General features: G+C 41.8%; 1 protein-coding gene across 2 annotated transcripts in view; it reads right to left on the minus strand.

Annotated features, from left to right (window-relative positions):
* WDR44 (WD repeat domain 44) overlaps window positions 1–18,594 on the minus strand; it is a 113,662-nt gene that overhangs the window by 57,790 nt on the left and 37,278 nt on the right. For both annotated transcript variants that reach the window (XM_030208978.1, XM_030208977.1), the window contains 3 exons: window positions 7,878–8,008; window positions 7,269–7,370; window positions 3,040–3,176 (listed from right to left, as the gene is read on the minus strand). In XM_030208978.1, coding sequence (XP_030064838.1) covers window positions 3,040–3,176; window positions 7,269–7,370; window positions 7,878–8,008 — 370 coding nt within the window. The remainder of the gene's footprint in view (window positions 1–3,039; window positions 3,177–7,268; window positions 7,371–7,877; window positions 8,009–18,594) is intronic.

Here is an 18,594-nt window from a genome sequence, read left to right on the forward strand (position 1 = left end):
AAGTAGCTTCAGCAACTAAACAGATTCCTGAGTTCCTTCCGTTGATGTGCTCGTCACTAGTCAATCATCCAGGTATGGAAACACATGAACTCCCTATCTGTGTAGCGATATTGTGATCACTGTGAGACATTTAGTAGAAACTCTGGGAGCCGATGTGAAGCAAAATGCCAGAATACGGTACTGGTAATGGTGTTTCCCTACTTTGAATCTGAGATGTTTTCTGTCTGGAAAGTATCTGAATGTGGGTAAAAGCATCCTTTAAGTCCAGAGAACATAAGCAATCATTTTCCTGAATCATGAGGATTAAGGTGCCTAGGGAAACAATCCTAAACTTTTCTTTGGCCAGATACTTTTCCAGAGCCCTTAGGTCTAGAATGACAAAATCATCCTGTCTTCTGGGGGATCAGGAAGTACTTGGGAGTAAGATCCCTTCTCGTTCTTCTTTGGTGGAACAGGCTCAACCACATTGGCCTGTAAAAGGGAAGTGCGCTCCTGTAAAAGCAATTCCTAGAGCTAAGAGCTGAAGTTTGTTGCTCTAAGTGGGCAATTTGGAGGGAGTCTACACCAATGAAGGGTGTAACTCATATGGACTATTCTGAGAACCCACTAGTCTGAGATTACAAGGGGATCACCTTCCCTGGAAAAAAAATCAGCATCCCTCCTACTGGAAGGTTGTCCAGCATTGTCACTTTTTTTTTTATTTTATTATGTAACAGGAAGTCCCTACGTTAAACTGGTCCAAATTATACTCCAAAAGAGAGACTCCTGCAGTGTAGGAGTGACATTGATGACATCCACTAATTTCCCAAAGACCTGAGACTATAGGGAAGCTCGGGTCAATTGGGCTGATCTGAAATGGGAGACATGCCACGGGTATCACACACAGTGGAGGCTATGAGGCCTAGTCTTTATTAAAGTTTGCACAATTTAAGTACAACAAAATGAGATACAATGGCAAACAAAGGCCAAATAAAAATAAATCCTGTAGTACCTCCTTATTTATAGGTAATTATGAAAACCCAACCCAAATTGCAAAATAACCAAAGGAGGGAAGAGTTCTCTCACTGTAGATCCAAAGTAGGAGTTAAGTACAGCAAATAGAACCAAGGGAAGTGATTTATCAGTTACAGAAAATCAGTATGCTTCAAAGCCCCCCCCAAATCTGATTCGATCTACGATCAGCTTTTCTACGTATAGCAGTCAATTTCTCCATTCGGTAAACATAACTAAGTTTAGTTAAAGATAGATTCAAGGATGGAATATTAGATTCCTTCCAATTTGCCACCAGTGTCAACTTAGTTCCATTAAGGAAATATCCAGCCAGTGTAATCTGTCGCATTCAAAATCCAGGAATGTCCTTGTTGAGCAGGAAAATCTCATGGAATCCTCAGACCTCTAATCCATAAGATCTGAAATTGTACAAAATTCCAAAATGAATGTGCTTTAGGACATGTCCACCATATATGGTCCAAAGTACCTTGATTACCACATCGCCTCAAACAATCAGGACACAACTGTGGAAACCACTTGTTTAGACAATCTGGTGTTAAGTACCAGCAGTATAGTATCTTGACACTGTTCTCCTTGACACTGGAGGCTATGGCAATTTTAGCTAAAGACTGTTCCATTTCTTCCCAGTCCTCTGCTGAAATTGCAATGTTCAATTCTCTCTCCCTTCGCTGTCTATGAGCCACAGGAGAGGGAGTCTCTAAAATAACCATAAATTGTGCCAAGTATTTGGTATGTTGAAAATCTTCAAATACATCCTCTAGAAAAGTACATTGCCCTGTGAAATAATCTTTATAGTGTTTGGAAATTGTAGTCTTAGGCCAATTCCCCAAAAGTTTGGCATGGTCACTTACTGCAGTTATGCTCTCCTAGAGCCAGTCAAAAGCTCATCCCCTGCTTTGACGGGGGAGCTGGTTGGGACTTTTGAGCCCTCTTCTGCTTCGGGAGGAAGTGAAAGTTTTGGGCTGACTGGGAGGAGTGGGAGGTAGGAGGGCTCCTATGTCCTTGACAGTAGTTGAATCTCAACATGTGCCTGAAAATCTCCGAAAGAGGAGTAGGAGTGGGCTGGGATAGTGACTTGATGGTATCGGGGTGCATGATGAGGTCAGCAACCTCCTCCATTTCGTCACCAAAAAGGTGGTCACTCTGAAAGGGGAGGTCCGCCAGCTGCTCCTTAACAGCTAGTTCTAGGTCAAAAGCATGTAGCCAAGTGAGTCTGAACATTCCTATACCCGTAGCGGAGGTCCTGAATACCACATCAAAAGCATCATAAACTGCCTGTGCCATGTGCTTTTGGAATGCCTGCTGCTTGGCTATTAACTGGCGGAGCTCTGCAGCCTTCTCAGATGGTACAGTATCTGCAAACTTTGCCACTCAGTTTACTAAGGACTTCAAGTACATGCTCATGAAGAGCTGGTAAGAATATATGTGGGGAAACTAACATAGAATTCTGAAACACTTTCCTCCCAATAGAATTCAGTCCACATAGCTCTCCCTGGAAGGCATCTGGTGACAGAGTTTGCAAAATGAAACATTACGGTCGACAGATTGCAGATCACTCCTTAGAAGACTTGACTTTTACCGGCAGAGCTGGCGGACATCTGTGCAGAGGAGACTATTTTTTGGTCCTTAATTTGAAGGATCCCCATGCATTTTTCTAGTTCTTTCTGAACTGAGAGCGCTACTCTGTCTTGGTGAAGTTGGATGATGTCACCCACGTGTGTTGTTGATTCATGATGCTATTTAATAAAATATGCATGTGAATTATGGAACTATAGCATTGAAATTAAACCCACTAATCTTCAAGAAATCACTCAACATTAAACGTTTAAAATTCTATGTCTTTGACAGGTATTCATTATCAAAAAGAGCCTAAATGTTTGGTTCATCTAAAATATGCCGTTCCTTACATAGTAGACCAAATTATGTTTATAAATATTTTTTAAAACTTGATAAAGCAAGACCCCCCCCCCCCTATAACTAGATTACATATATGAAGAAATATAACCTGGAACCAGATTCTGGCCATACCTTACATATTCCTTAGTCCTTCTCATAATATGTAAAGTCAGGGGGTTAATGCCTGTTGGCAGCTTTTCCTCTGCTAGGCTCAATGGTATTTCTTCACCAGTATCAAGGTTTTTGATCATGACACTTGCTAGAATCTCCTGTAGTAAAGTATAACAGTAAATGTAATAATCTGCATTCAAGTTTCTATTAGATTCCTACCACCACATGAAATTTTTAAGGTTTGCAAAAGCAGCCAAGAGAGCCTTTACATCACACAAATAACCTGACAAGCAGTAAATTTAGTATAAGGAATTATATTTTTCAACTTAATCTGGGTTTTACAGGAGATCGTCAACGAACAAGTCTGTGATTCACAAAGCACTGCATTATCTAGATTAAATGCAAAAAATGCCTTTTCTAAACACTATCAACATTCTATACTGGAAAATCAAAGAGCAGCAGTTATAAAAGGAATTCACGATGAATGTGGATTTCCAGGAAATGTAGTTCAAAATTATTCACAGGCCTCATATATTCAGAGAAAAGGGAGGAAATTTACAGATAAAGGCAGAGGTTACTAGTATTAAATGCAAGTCACATGAGGGGCCATTTCTGTACTATTTTCTGGAGTGTGTTCATCTAAATGGGTTATGGTCCAAGGCACGTGCCTCAACAAAGGAAGCTATAAGAATGCCAGTATCTTGTAACTATAGTTGATGATACGTTGAAATCATCTGCTCAGTGTGCTGCTGCGGCTAAGAAAGCAAATAGAATGTTAGGTATTAGGAAAGGGATGGAAAACAAAAATGAGGATATTATAATGCCACTGTATCGGTCCATGGTGCGACCACACCTAGAGTATTGTGTTCAATTCTGGTCGCCGCACCTCAAAAAAGATATAGTGGAATTAGAAAAGGTGCAGAGAAGGGCGACAAAGATGATTAAGGGGATGGGACGACTTTCCTATGAGGAAAGGCTAAAGCGGCTGGGGCTCTTCAGTTTGGAGAAAAGGCGGCTGAGGGGTGGTATGATAGAGATATATAAAATAATGAGTGGAGTGGAAAAGATAGATATGGAGTGTCTGTTTACGCTTTCCAAAAATACTAGGACAAGGGGGCATGCAATGAAGCTGGAGTGCAGTAAGTTTAAAACAAATAAGAGAAACTTTTTCTTTACTCAGCGCGTAATTCGACTCTGGAATTTGTTGCCAGAGAATGTGGTTAAAGGCGGTTAGCTTATTAAGAAAGGTTTGGACGGCTTCCTGAAGGAAAAGGCCATAGAACGTTATTAAATGGACGTAGGGCAAAACCCACAATTCCTGGGACAAGCAGTACAAAATGCTTTGCTCCGTGGACCTTGTTGGGTGATTGTGACCTGGATTGGCCACTGTCGGAGACAGGGTGCTGGGTTAGATGGACCCTAGGTCTGTCCCAGTGTGGCGATGCTTATGTCTTAGTTTACTGCTGTTAGGGGATGATGAACCCATGCTGGACAAGAAGGTATCAAAAAGGCAACATGAATGAATTTTCAATTTGTTAGTGAAGGTCATTTTGGTTTTGGATAACTTAAGAACATTAGAATAGCCATACTGGGTCAGACCAATGATTCATCTAGCCCAGTATCCTGCCTCTAACAGTGGTCAATTCAGGTCACAAGTGCCTGGCAGAAACCCAATTAGTAGCAACATTCCATAATACCAATATCGGGACAAGTAGTGGCTTCCCCCACTTTCCATCTCAATAACAGATTATGGACTTTTCCTCCAGGAACGTTTCCAAACCTTTTATAAACCCAGATACGCTAACCGCTGTTACCTCATCCTCTGTCAGCGAGTTCCAGTGAAAAAATATTTCCTCCTATTTGTTTTAGAAGTATTTCCATGTAATTTCATTGAGTGCCCCCCCCCCCCCCGGTCTTTCTACGTTCTAAAAGAGTGAAAAATCGGTTCACTTCTTCCTGTTCTACACCATTCAGGATTTTACAGACCTCAACCATATCCCCTTTCAGCCATCTCTTTTCCAAGCTGAAGGACCCTAACCTCTTTAGTCTTTCCTCATATGGGAGGAATTCCATCCCCTTTATCATACTGGTCGCTTTTCTTTGAGCCTTTTCTATTTCCGCTATATCTTTTTTCAGATACAACGACCAGAATTGAGCATATACTCAAGGTGAGGTCGCATTATGAAGCGATACAGAGGCATTATAATATTCTTGGTCTTATTTTGCATCCCTTTCCTAATAATTCCTAGCATCCTGTTTGCTTTTTTGGCCACCACCGCACACTGGATGCTTCAAGCAGATGTTGGCACCATTTTGCTGCAAGAATTCCCAGGGAATAAAAAGGAATACCATACCCTCCTGGAGTTATAACTGTAAAAATGACTCAGGCTGAGCAGTGCTATGAGGCTGAATATGGATGTCTGGATGTTTTACTACCATGCGTATATTTACTGGATTGGAGTGGGGGGGGGGGGGGATATGGGAACAGTTAGTCTTAGAAGGGCTCATATCGCATCCATAATACTGTTATGCTGGATATGGCAATAAGTGCTAAGGAGTGTGGAAAAAATTAAGAGTACTTATGCTTACAAACCTATGGGTTTATGTAGATCTAAGTGACAGCCTATTAGTGGTCTTCTTATAAAACGTACCATAACAGAGTTAAAACTCTGAATATGTATGCTTTGCAAGAAAATCAGGAGAGGTGAGCTGTGATAGAGGTATCTGAATATCTCTACAGCAAACGCATAGGAGGTAGGCCTTTTTTCAAATTGAAAGGTAGTTCTGGAATGAGGGAGCATAAGATGAAGGTGAAAGGGTGCTGGATGCATGGAATAGCCTCTCTGAAGAGGTGGTGGAGATGAGGACTGTATCCAAATTTAAGAAAGCATTGGACAATCACAAAGGATCTCTAAGGGACAGGAAGGAACTGCAGAGCTTAGTTAATAGTTGGTATGGATGGACAGACCTGATGGGCAATATGGTCCTCATCTGCCATTATTTTCAAATGTTTGTATGCTTATGTTTAGCTGTAACCTCTTTGTGTCTGCAATAGAAACAAAAAACAAGAAGCCCTTTCCCAAGTAATGTCATCCTTTGAACACGTTCTTTGATAAAACAGCTTCTTAAACTGTGTGTGTTACCACATATATGTACTGCTTTGTGATTTTATACTTATGTTGGAAAAAACTGCACATTCTGCACCTTTTCTAAAAATAGCTGCTTTTTATCTGAATGCATTTTATTTATTACATGTGTACCCCGCGCTTTCCCACACATTGCAGGCTCAATGCGGCTTACATAGTAAATTACAATCACAAAGTCTTTAAAGAGAATACTATGAACTATGCCCATTTTCTGACCTAATCTATATAAAAAGTTATCCTCTAAAAATCAATTAAGTTCATCAATCAATGAGGCCCCAATTCAAAACCTTTCACAGGTTCATCAGGTCTTTACTAGCCAGGAAAGTCAATCTAAGCAACAAGTTTGGGTTTGCACCATAACAAAATCAGCACTGTGAGAAATAAATAAAAATACAGGTTTATTTATAAAATACATTGTTGAAACCTGGAACAGAATATAGGAAAATACTATTGTGCATTTCCATTTACTAAGAGGATCAGAAGAAAGATTTCAACACTTTCATACAAAGACCAGCTAATATTATCATCTAAAAAATTTTAAATCAGGCCTTGAGCAGCTGATACAGTATGCTAATTTTTTTCATTCTGTTAATAAATTCTTTAACAACTGTCCTTAATATGTTACCTGGCACACTATCATCTATGACAGTATACGTACCGCAGGAATTCTTCTTAAAAGCAGCTTAGTAAAAACAACAATAAATGTACTGTGCTAAGTAAATAAATTTATTGAACAAAGAATCTGGTTTCACAAAATCATTCAAATTAATAAAGTAATATCAACTAAATGACAATAACGAGGGTTTAGTGACAGTAACAAGGGACATGATGATAGAACCAAAGCACCAACAGCAAAACACACTACATATTCATGACTGTTCTTGTCAGCTGGCAAATGTCATTAGATCAAGCAATGTATTCATGATTACCAGTTATTTTTGATCCAAAATTGATGATCATGAATACAATGGTTTTTTTGCTATCAGCTTAGAATCAACTGTAGATTTGTGGAATGTGCACTAGTCACGCACACACAGTAATCCTCTGTACTTTTCCCACGTTTTACATATTTTAACCTAAATTAGTAGATGACTGAATACATACCTCATCGGTAAGTTCTCTTCCAGAGTTAGAGCGGGGTCTTTGAGGACCAAGAGTTTCAACTGCTATGGATGCTATCTGTCCATCTGCTGCTTTTCCATTTTCCTGCAAATTGGATTGCATAAAATTATTGTACAAATACTATTATTGTACAAATACTTAAGTCAAGTTAAAACTGGAGACTGGCACAGTGTTTGTACGTAAGGATTAGAGGTTTCTCAAAGATATTTTACAAGTTAAAAGCATAAAGAAACAGGAGTTTCTTTTTCCCTCAAATTCCTTATAAGTGTCTGGTAACAAATGGAAACAATTCCTATATTTTCTTGGATCCTGAACGTTTAGAGACATTTTATTTAGAACAAATCATTTCTCAGCAAGGTGATGTTAAATAATGTGTCTTTTTTTCTCTGGTTAAAATGGGTTGTAGATAGATATATATACTGTCTGCTGTATACTCTTTTCTGTGTTAGTTTTGTTTCTCAACTATATGTTTTGGTTTATGCTCTGATACTCTCTTCTTGGACTAGGACATTCCCAAGAATGTTGTGATATATTCTCAAAAACTATAATTTAAAAAGAAAGAAAGAAAAAAAAAGCACAAAGCATACTAACCTGAGCAGTAACTATTTTATCTCCACTGGTTGCACTAGCTAAATCCAAAGAATGTTGTGAATCTTTGGCCATACCCTCTGTGGCAGCATTTGGAGACAGGAGACCATCAGAAGTAAAACTGTCCCTAGCAACTGTAAAAGATTTAATGTTAAAGAACAAACTGAATAACGTACAATGAAGTACAAACATTAGCTTCTTTAGAGCCAACTAAGACTGTATAATCTTAAGCAATGATCAGTGTCAGGAGGCAATGTCTTTCATAATTTATACCTTGGAGGCTTCATTCAATTTATCATTTGATAATTCAACAAAGCAGATTTTATAACTTAAGATTAATGTTTGTGTTGCTTTTCAGTGAATCTTTCACTAAAGAGTCCTTTTATTAAGCCACGCTAAAATGTGGCCGATGCTGCTGACAGCGTGTGCGTTTACTGTGCAATATGGCCACTTTTAGCACAACAGTCAAATGGCTGCATTTGCTATATCCCTCATTAATGGCCACACGCTAATTTCCTAATTAGCACGTGGCCATTACTGAGGGAGCCCTTACCACTACCTATTTACTTGGCAGTAAGGGTTCCCATGCTACTGCCACAGTAATCGGGCAGTGCACAGCAATTTGCCCGTGTTATCCAGTTAGCTCAGGGCACACCTACTCTCCTCCCTTGGGCATGCCTCCCGCAAACAGTAGTACTTTTTAATGCGCTAGAGCCACACGCCAGTGCTACTGTGGCTTAGTAAAAAGGCCTCTAACTGTAATGACAATGGGGACAGTATTTCCTAAGGATATAAAAAGTTTCATCTTGGACCCAAAACCTACACAAGATTTTAAATTTTCAGAAAATTCTTGATGCAAAGAGTTCATTTTACTTCTGTATTCTATAGAACTATATATTGCAAAAAAGAAAATTGAAAAACACTGAATTTGAGATTTTACTATTAAACAAAATTACAGCTTTACAATAAAACAGTAGACGTAACCAGCAGTTGTTACCTATGAATATAAGCAGCTCCAAACAACTTGATCAGATGTAACATTTACATCCTGGCCTACAACCTTACCCTACCCCCCTGTTCACTAAGCCATACTAGCAGCTGCCATGTGCTAATGCCAATACAGCCCATCAGCACTGCTGCGCGGCTTAGTAAACAGGAGGGTTAGTTTTAAAACAACAAAAAAATTACTCAATTTTTCTTGCTGTTACTACTTCAGTTTACATCAAGGAAAGAGAATAATAACCATTTTATTTAAGTTATTCAACTGAGTGCTCATGATTGTTCCAGAAATAAAAGGAGTAAAAGTGTTACCCTAGAACTTCGAACATGGTATAAAGTAGTGAAAGCTAGTCATAACAGTCCTATGTGCCGATAAAACAGCCACCAAGAACACTATCTTTAGTACAAGATCTTTCAAGCAGAACTTCCAGATTAGCTCAAAAGGAGGCCTCTGAAGAGTCCGAAGGACTAAATTAAGGTTTCACTCCGGACACAACGTACGAAAGGGAGGCCGCCGCTCCCTGAAAAAACAAAAACAATATTTGGGCGAGTCACAAGAGAAATCTTCTGCAGTCGGCCTCAGAAACAAGTCAAAGCCACAACCTAAACTTTCAAGGAACTCAATGTCAATCCTTTCTGAAGGCCTGCCTGGAGAAACGCTAGGATGTGCGCAATCTGAGCAGTGATGGGCGAAAGTCCGCACTCAGAACACCAGCCCTCAAATGTACTCCGCATCCTCGCATACGCCATGGATGTAGAGCATTTTCGAGCCTGAAGTAAGATAGCAATGACCAAATCAGAATAAGTTTTTGGCTCAACCAAGCCCTTTCAATGGCCAAATCAAAAGACCAAAGGGGCACAGATCCTCCATGAGCACCAGGCCTTGTTTCAGTAGGCCATATACCTGCAGTAGAGGGAGAGGATCCCTGTCCAGCAGTTGAATCAGGTCCATGTATCACAGCCCCTACAGCCAAACCAGGGCTACAAGAACTATTTGACCCCAATGCAATGCAATCCTTTCCAACATGTGACCTACCATCAGCCAAGTAGGGAAGACATATAATAGATGTGTATCAGGCCAGGGCTACAGTAGGGCACCGATCCCCACTGAGCCCGGTTCTTACCAACGGCTGAAGAATTTGGGCACTTCATTCCTTTTCATCACCATCAAGTCCAGAAACGGAGAACCCATCGGTCCACTACCAGCTGAAAATCTTAGCTGGATAGTTTCCATTCTCCTGGGAGTCAGGAGTGTCTGTTGAGAAAGTCAACCTCCACATTCAAGGACCCAGTGATGTGAGCTGCCGACAAGCACAGAAGATTTTTCTTGACCCAACTCATGAAGGATGCCTCCAACACATTGGACAGCTGCGGATCCCGCTTTGCTGGTTGATATAAGCCACCGCTGTAGAACTATCGGAAAAAACTCAGACCAGTGCCCATACAAGGGAGAAAAGTCACATAATGCATTCCCACTGCTCCTCGCGATTTATCACAGAGACTACTGTTCTGTCCAAGGGTCCTGTGCAAGATGGAACTTGTAATGAGCTCCCCAACCCGACTTGCTGGCATCCGCTGTCACTACCACCCATTGTGTTATCGGAAAGGGCACACCGACTGTTAAATTCATGGGCAACAACCACCACTGCATACTCTGTCTGGCAACCAGCATCCAAGGAAGATGAAAGTCATATTTCTGTGACACCAGAGACCAGCAGCTAATGAGATTCCTGTAAAGGATGCATACGAGCCCATGCCCATAGAACTACTTCCAACGTTGCTGTCATTGAACCAAAGCCTGGACATAGTTCCAGATCCTGGGCCTGCCTTGACTGAGAAGACAAATCTGCTGAACCAGCTTCAACCTCCTGGGTTCTGTGAGGAAGATCCTCTCCCATGCTGTGTCGAATAGAATGCCCAGATACTCCAGGGTCTGAGACGGAGTTAGTCTACTCTTCCAAAGATTGATCACCTAACCCAATGGACTGCAGAAGACAGACAACTTTGTCTGTAGCTGCCATGCTATCTGAACAGGACGATGCATGAATGAGTCAATGGTCGACATATGGGTGAATTCTGATTCCCTGGCACCGAAGGAATGCCGCCGCCACCACCATCACCACAACTTTGATAAACATTCTTGGAACCATGGCAAGACCAAAAGGGCAAAGTCCTGAACTGAAGTAACAGCTTAACACTACAAAACATAGAAACCTCTGATGAGGCAGCCATATGGGTGTACGCAAGTACGCCCGAGATTGAGGGCGGTGAGAAATTCTCCTGCTTGAAATGAGGCTATGACTGCTCTTACGTGTCTCCATGCAATGAGGCAGCGGATTAGACCTTCGAGATCTAAGACCAGATGAAAGGTGCCTTACTTCTTTGGGACAATGAAGTAGAGGGAGCATCTGCCTTGGGAATTGGAACAATGGCCCAGAATGCCAGCAAGGAATCTACGGTGGTCTGAACCTTGACTGTTTTGGTTCCCTTTCGTGCATGCAGGACGTCAGTCAGGACTCACAGCACAGATCAGCAAACGTGCCGGAGACCGGCACTGAAGACGACTAAGGCTGGCGGGGGTTGGGGACCCCCGCCAGCAAAGGTACCTGGCGGTGGTGGGGGAGGGGTGGCGGCGGCAGTCAAAATTAGAGGGGGCCAGGGCCCTCACCTAGCTACGCCCCTGGGTCAAACATAGGTTAACTTGAAACTATATACAAACTAAGTGAGAGTGCAGCCTGGAACAGAACAAAATGGGGTCTAAGAGGGTGGAGTCGGATTCTACAACCCAAACAAATTCTACAGTACTGTCTGTAAAAAAAACAAATGAAACAAATTCTGCAGTACTGTCCGTAAAAACCAACTGTTGAGTCGAGTATCCTGCTCAAGGCACTAATGAGATGTGAATATGTAGACCGAAGTCCAAGTCGCAGCCTTGCAAATTTCTTCAATGGAGGCTGACCTCAAGTGGGATACCGACATACCCACGGCTCTTGACACTGTGAGCCTTGAAATGACCATCAAGGGTTGGCCCAGTCTGGGCATAAGTGAAAGAAATGCAATCTGCCAGCCAATTAGAGAATGTCCTCCATATATTATGAAAACTGCATCTACTAAATTCAAAGTTATGCTGTTAAACTGGTTACAATCTTCTTTAGCCTCAGGGAATTTTCTCTCTAATTTGGAACAAATTATTGTTACTCCTATAATGAACAACAATAAAGAACCTAGTCATTTAATCTCTAATTAAAGGCCAATAGCCTCCGTCCTTTTCTGTAAACTTATGGGGGGAGTGGTGGTTTTTCAATTATCAGAATATCTGGAGCTTCATAATTTTACATTTTTCTCAGTCTGGATTTAGGTCAAGCTTTATCACCAAGACTGCTATTGGATCATTTGTTGATAATATTCATAAACTTCATTGTGAAGGAAAGAAGGCCTCGGTGCTATGGCTGGACCTATCCATTGCCTTTGATTTAGACGATCACGAGATTCTTCTTCAAATACTGGAAAGTCTAGAGGTAAATGAAAAAGGTATATGATTGGTTTGCTGGTTTCTTAAAACAGATTCTACAATGGCAATTTTTCAGAGAAAAGGAGTAACCCTAGAAGAATTCCTCAGGGTTCACCATTACTTCCACTACTCTTTAATGTTTATATGTATTCATTACGCCACGCATTGGAAAAGCTATGTGTCTTTATTTTTATAGTTATGTGGATGACATAACAGTCATGGTCCCAATAACCTCTTTAGTTTAACTTCATTCAGATTTACTTCAAAACATCATTAACACCTTCAAATCATGGATGAAAATGTATAAGCTTAAACTTAACTCAGAAAAAACTAAATTCTTGCTGATCAGTTACTCTACAGATGTAGAGGAAAACAGTGTGAGGATCGATCAGGTTACTTACCAGTTTTCATCTTCTATAAGAATACTGGGGGGTTTATTACAAACTAAGGGCTTCTTTTACAAAGCCTCACTACAGATTTTCGGTGCAGCAAATGAGGAAGCCCATTTAATTTCTATGTACTTCCTCTCATATGCCACCTGGGAACTGTTAGCACGGCTTTGTAAAAGAAGACCTAAATTATCTTTAAAATCTCAGGTTAACACATTCACTCAAACAGCATTTTTCATTATGTATAACCTTCAGAGGGTCCGTAAATATTTTGAACAGGAACACTTCTGCCTTATAGTACAATCACTGACCCTAAGTCTATTAGACTTCTGTAACATCATTTATCTGGGGTCCACTCCGTTTGATATATCCTCTGAAGAGATATGATAGTGTCTCTCAGTATTTTAGGAAAACTATTCCTTTTGACTCGTTCATAAGACTTTCTACGGGTTAGCACCACTGAATTTTTTGGAACATTTTATTTTCTCGCAGAAGCCTAGGATTACTCCATCAATAATTTTGTTTGCTTTTCCTGCTCTGAAGACATTGAAAACATCCAGGTTATTGAACAGTCTCTCTCATTTTAAGCTGCCCATCTTGATAATTAGGTTTTAACTATTTTGCTCTCTGCTGAATTACACTCAAGTTCGAAAAGAAATCAAAACTTATTCAGGAAATATGTTCTGAATACTAATGATTAGATTAGGGTATTATATTATTCTTCTCGGGTTAGTTACCAAGTGTATACGAACATGAAGAATGAATACTGTATTTCCTGGAAACGTTCAGTATCTTTTGTAATGTAATCCACAGTGAACCGTAAGGTATATGGTGGAATACAAGTTTTGTTGTTAATGTTAAATGAGTTTCCTGACGGCGACCCCCATCCTGTTGGGATCAAAAGAAATAAAAAGCTGGGTGGACCGTTTGTGGGGCCTAGATCGCTCCAAGTAAAAGGCCAATGTTCGCTTGCAGTCCAAGGTGTGCAGTGCACTTTCGCCAGGATGGGCATGAGGATTAGGAAAGAATATTGGCAAGACAATCGACTTCAGATGGAACTCCAACACAATCTTAGGATGCATGTGGAGGACTACTCTGTTGTGATGAAACTTGATATAAGGTGCATCCACCACTAGGGCCTGAAGTTCACTGACCCTACAAGCTGAAGTAACAGCCACCAAAAATACGACCTTTCAGGTCAAGTACTTCAGATGACAGGAATCATGTGGTTCAAAAGGAACTTTCATCAGCTGGGTAAGAATGACGTTGAGGTCCCATTACACAGGGGGAGGTTCGATAGGGGCCTTTGTCAAAAGCGAACTAGAGAATGTCCAGAGATGGACTTACTCTCAACATGATGTTGATAAGCACTAATTGCACTGGGGAGAACCCTTACAGAGTTGGTATTGGAAAGGTGTAGAAGGTATTCAAGCAGGGTCTGTGTATGGCAGAAAACGGGATCTAGGGCCTTGCCCTCACACCATACAGAAAACCTCCTCCATTTGACATTTGAAAGAATAACACTTCTTAGTGGAGTCTTTCCTGGAAGCCAGCAAGACTCTGGAAGATGCAAGGAAGCAAATTCTAAGCTCTCAACATCCAGGCCACGAGGGCCAGAGACTGGAGGTTGGGATGCAGAAGGGATCCTTGTTCTGCATGATGAGGGTCAAAAAAAACTCCAATCACCACAATTCTTAGGAGGACAACTCCAGAAGAAGAGGGAACCAGCAAAGCACTCAGAACCAGAGGCTGTGAAGTGTGTCCATCCACCTGCTGGAGACAGAAAATACTGAGGAGATGGACTAGATGCCAAGACGGATATGTCTCAGCTCAGTTTTCAGTTCTCTATCTTCACCTGCTGGTTGACGGACACAAATATCTCACAGGTTCTGGAATAGTTAGAAGCTACATAATGGAATTAAGGTTTAAAATTCATACCCAAACAACTCCACTCTCAAACTCTCTATACCAAACTATTTGGAACATTATTTATGGACCATCATATATAGCAAAAACTTATTTCAGTATTATGGCTTCTTCAGTCTAATCATCAGTCGAATTTTTTCTATATAGTTTGGTATTAAAAATTTTGTGTAGATTGTCTTGTATTTAGATTTGCCATTACATTTACTACATGCATTACAGGTATGTCACACGTATGATTCGAAAATGGCCGCTGTTTAGAGGGTCGAGGGAACTGTTAGCTCCGGTGACCCTCATTGTGATCAACCGGTATTTAGCCACGGATTGGCTTGTTTTTCGCTGGATTTTCACCTGGCTCGGTCCAAAGTGCCATGGGGAGCCTGTTGGGCTGCTGACCGGCCGTCCTTGGCAACCACCCGATGTTACAGCGGATTGACCGCGGATTGGCCCGATCGTATTGAGGGTGCAGCGACGGGTGGCGCAGAGTTTGGACAAGCTCTTGCTCACCTTGCTGCATCCAGAATATTGCAAGGAGCCTGATGAGCTGCTGGTCGGCCCCGACCCTGGTGAACAGCTGACCTTGTCCACTTGCGGCGTTTCTGCCAGGCCGTTGACGTCTCCGAACTCCGCCTGCACTGAGTGCCGCTCAGCTGTGCCGCTGGGCCGCGATCATCCCCTGCATCGCCGATCTCCAGTTGCTGAGCACCGCCTGGGCTCCGATTGCGTCCTGCACCTCTTCCCAATTAGCTGAACATTGTGTGAGGCACTGATTGGCGTGGGAAGAACGGAGCACCACGCTAGCAGATCTGGGGGCTGGAATAGACAGACGAGGAGAGCAAGAGGGGCACCACGAGGAAGCGTTCGGACAGGGCCCAGCTATATCTATGCTTCACACAGACCAAACAGCTGTTGGTATCGACCTTCCAGTGTCTCTAGAGATTTTAACGAATTAGGGAGTCAGGACTCATGATCCTTAAGACTGTGATTTAAAAACAAATGAACCACAAGTAACCTGTCTGGAGTTTCAGTATTCTCCTAACACCAAAGCGTCTACCACACTTGTCCAGCTGTTCTGTGCCTAGGTTGTCACTCCTGACCATCAGACTGAGTTCTATATACCAATTGCTAAATTGACACCAGTATGAATATTGTCAAATCACTCCTAGCATTATACTTCCTATCTTTGCTCCAACTATCACTTTCTACCCTACTCTCAGATAATATCATACCCATCATAGTGAATCACCAAAGACTGAACACTCCATATCTCACCAAATTAAGAACCATCATACTAAAGGAAGAGTACCTACACATGGACGTCACCACCAAAATGGTATGAAAAGTCAACTAAGTAGGGCACGACAAATTATGAGAATTCACACTTCTCCTTTTATATTAGCCCCATACCACAATATTCAAGTAGGTTACATTAACACCACATCCGTAATAAATAAAACAATAACAGATTGGATCACCTCCGAAAACCTCGACCTACTCTAACCTGGATCCATAGTCAGAAAGACCCCATAATCCTTGACCTTTGTCCTCCAGGATATAAAATTACTCATTGGACCAGAAAGGAAAAAAGAGAGGCTGAGGCCTGGCACTAATTTAAACGCTCCCATTTCACCACTGAAATCATTGCCGAGTCCATAACATCCCAATTAGAAATTGCCTCAATCAGAATTCATAATAAACTTCTGGACGATCACCTGAATTGTATCCTATTCTATAGACCTCCCAGCAACTGGAATGAATGTCAGTCTAACCTTATGGACTTTATATCAAACATCTGTATATCAAACATAAATCTTCACCTAGAAGACATCAATTCTACTAGTACATGAGATTGTATGGATTTCCTCTACACTTGGGATCTCTTACTCCCACAATTGCATGCTACCTATATGAAAGGGCGTACACTGGACCTCTTCTCTAACAATCTATCCACTAACCACAACATATTAGTGTCAGATTTTAAGTGGTCAGAAATTCCTTGGTCTGACCATCATAAACTAAACCTTTCATTAAATTGGCGGAAGAAGGGATTATATCATACACCAGTACATAGAACTTATAGCACAAGAGGCCAAACTGACCCAGTGGCGTACCAAGGGGGATGGTGGGGGCGGTCCGCCCCTCTTGCCCTGTCTCAATTCGCATATGTTCACTGCTCCCTTTGAATCTGCCCCGGAACAGGAAGTAACCTGTTCCGGGGCAGACTCAGAGGAAGCAGTGAACACATGCGAATTGTGAACTCGGAGATAGGGCAACAGGCGCGCGCCGCGGCACCCCCCCCCCCCCAGCGGGATGCACCCGGGGGGGGGGGGGGGGGGGAACGCATCGGCGATCTGCCCCGGGTATCAGCTAGGGTCGGAACGCCACTGAATTGACCCAATAGAATTTTGGCAACAGATATATGACAATGAATGGAAAGCTCGAACGGATTCCACACATAACCTCTCTGACTGGGGATAGTGCTGGGCAGACTTATACGGTCTGTGCCAGAGCCAGTGGTGGAAGGCGGGGCTGGTGGTTGGGAGGCAGGGATAGTGCTGGCCAGACATACGGTCTGTGCCAGAGCCAGTGGTGGGAGGTGGGGCTGGTGGTTGGGAGGCAGGGATAGTTCTGGGCAGACTTATACGGTCTGTGCGCTGAAGAGAACAGGTACAAATCAAGGTAGGGTATACACAAAAAGTAGCACTTGTGAGTGTATCTTGTTGGGCAGACTGGATGGACCGTGAAGGTCTTTTTCTGCCGTCATCTACTATGACTGGGATGATAGATGTATCAGCGTATTAGATGAAATTGCTCCCCTTAATACAAGAATTTCACGAAGACAATGTTATCCATTGGTTCAATGATGAACTAAAAAAAAACTCAAAATACTAACCAGAAAACTCAAACGAGCATGGAAAAAAAAAAAAAATCAAAGGACGAGCATACTTTTAATGCATGGAAACAAACACAAAGAAAATACAAATATACAATAAGAAGATCCTATTACCAATCTAAAATAGGACCAGACTACAAAGATCTGAAGACATTTCATTTAGTAAACAAGTTACTAGATACCACTCAAATCACAACAAATAACACAGACATTCCCATCTGCAGATGAAATTGCCAACTACGTCAGGGAAAAAAATAAAATAAAATTACGTAATACACTTCCTCAACACATCATTGACTGATTACTTCAATGGTCTGAACCCAACCTATGAAGAATTTCCAGCTAACCGTTAGTGATCTAAATTTGCTCTGATCACTGTTGAATCTGTAGCCCAAGCGATTTGGAAATTCTCCAATAAACATTGTAAATTGGATGCTTACCCTAGCTATCTACTTAAATCTGCCCCCAAGTGCTTCATTGAAGACCTTACTTATCTAAATTACATGCTCCAACAGGGTCTCTTCCCCGAGGAACTTGGCAACATCCTACTCACCACAGTACCTAAACAGTGGAGGAGTGGCCTAGTGGTTAGGGTGGTGGACTTTGGTCCTGGGGAACTGAGGAACTGAGTTCGATTCCCACTTCAGGCACAGGCAGCTCCCTGTGACTCTGGGCAAGTCACTTAAGCCTCCATTGCCCCATGTAAGCCGCATTGTGCCTGCCATGAGTGGGAAAGCGCGGGGTACAAATGTAACAAAAAAAAAAAAAAAAATCGAACAACCTCACCAATTATCGCCCAGTCGCATCCATCCCACTAGTAGTTAAATTGATGGAGAGCATGGTGTCCAAACAGCTAATGGAATATATGGACACGTTCTCATTACTACATGAATCACAGTCAGGATTCTGCCCCTTCCATAGTACTGAAACTGTTCTAGTCACTCTTTTAGCTAAATTCAAACATGAAATTGCCATAGGTAATTCACAATTCCAATTCGACATGTC

The sequence above is a fragment of the Microcaecilia unicolor genome, chromosome 7 (assembly GCF_901765095.1).
Source record: "Microcaecilia unicolor chromosome 7, aMicUni1.1, whole genome shotgun sequence".
Classification (NCBI taxonomy): Eukaryota; Metazoa; Chordata; class Amphibia; order Gymnophiona; family Siphonopidae; genus Microcaecilia; species Microcaecilia unicolor.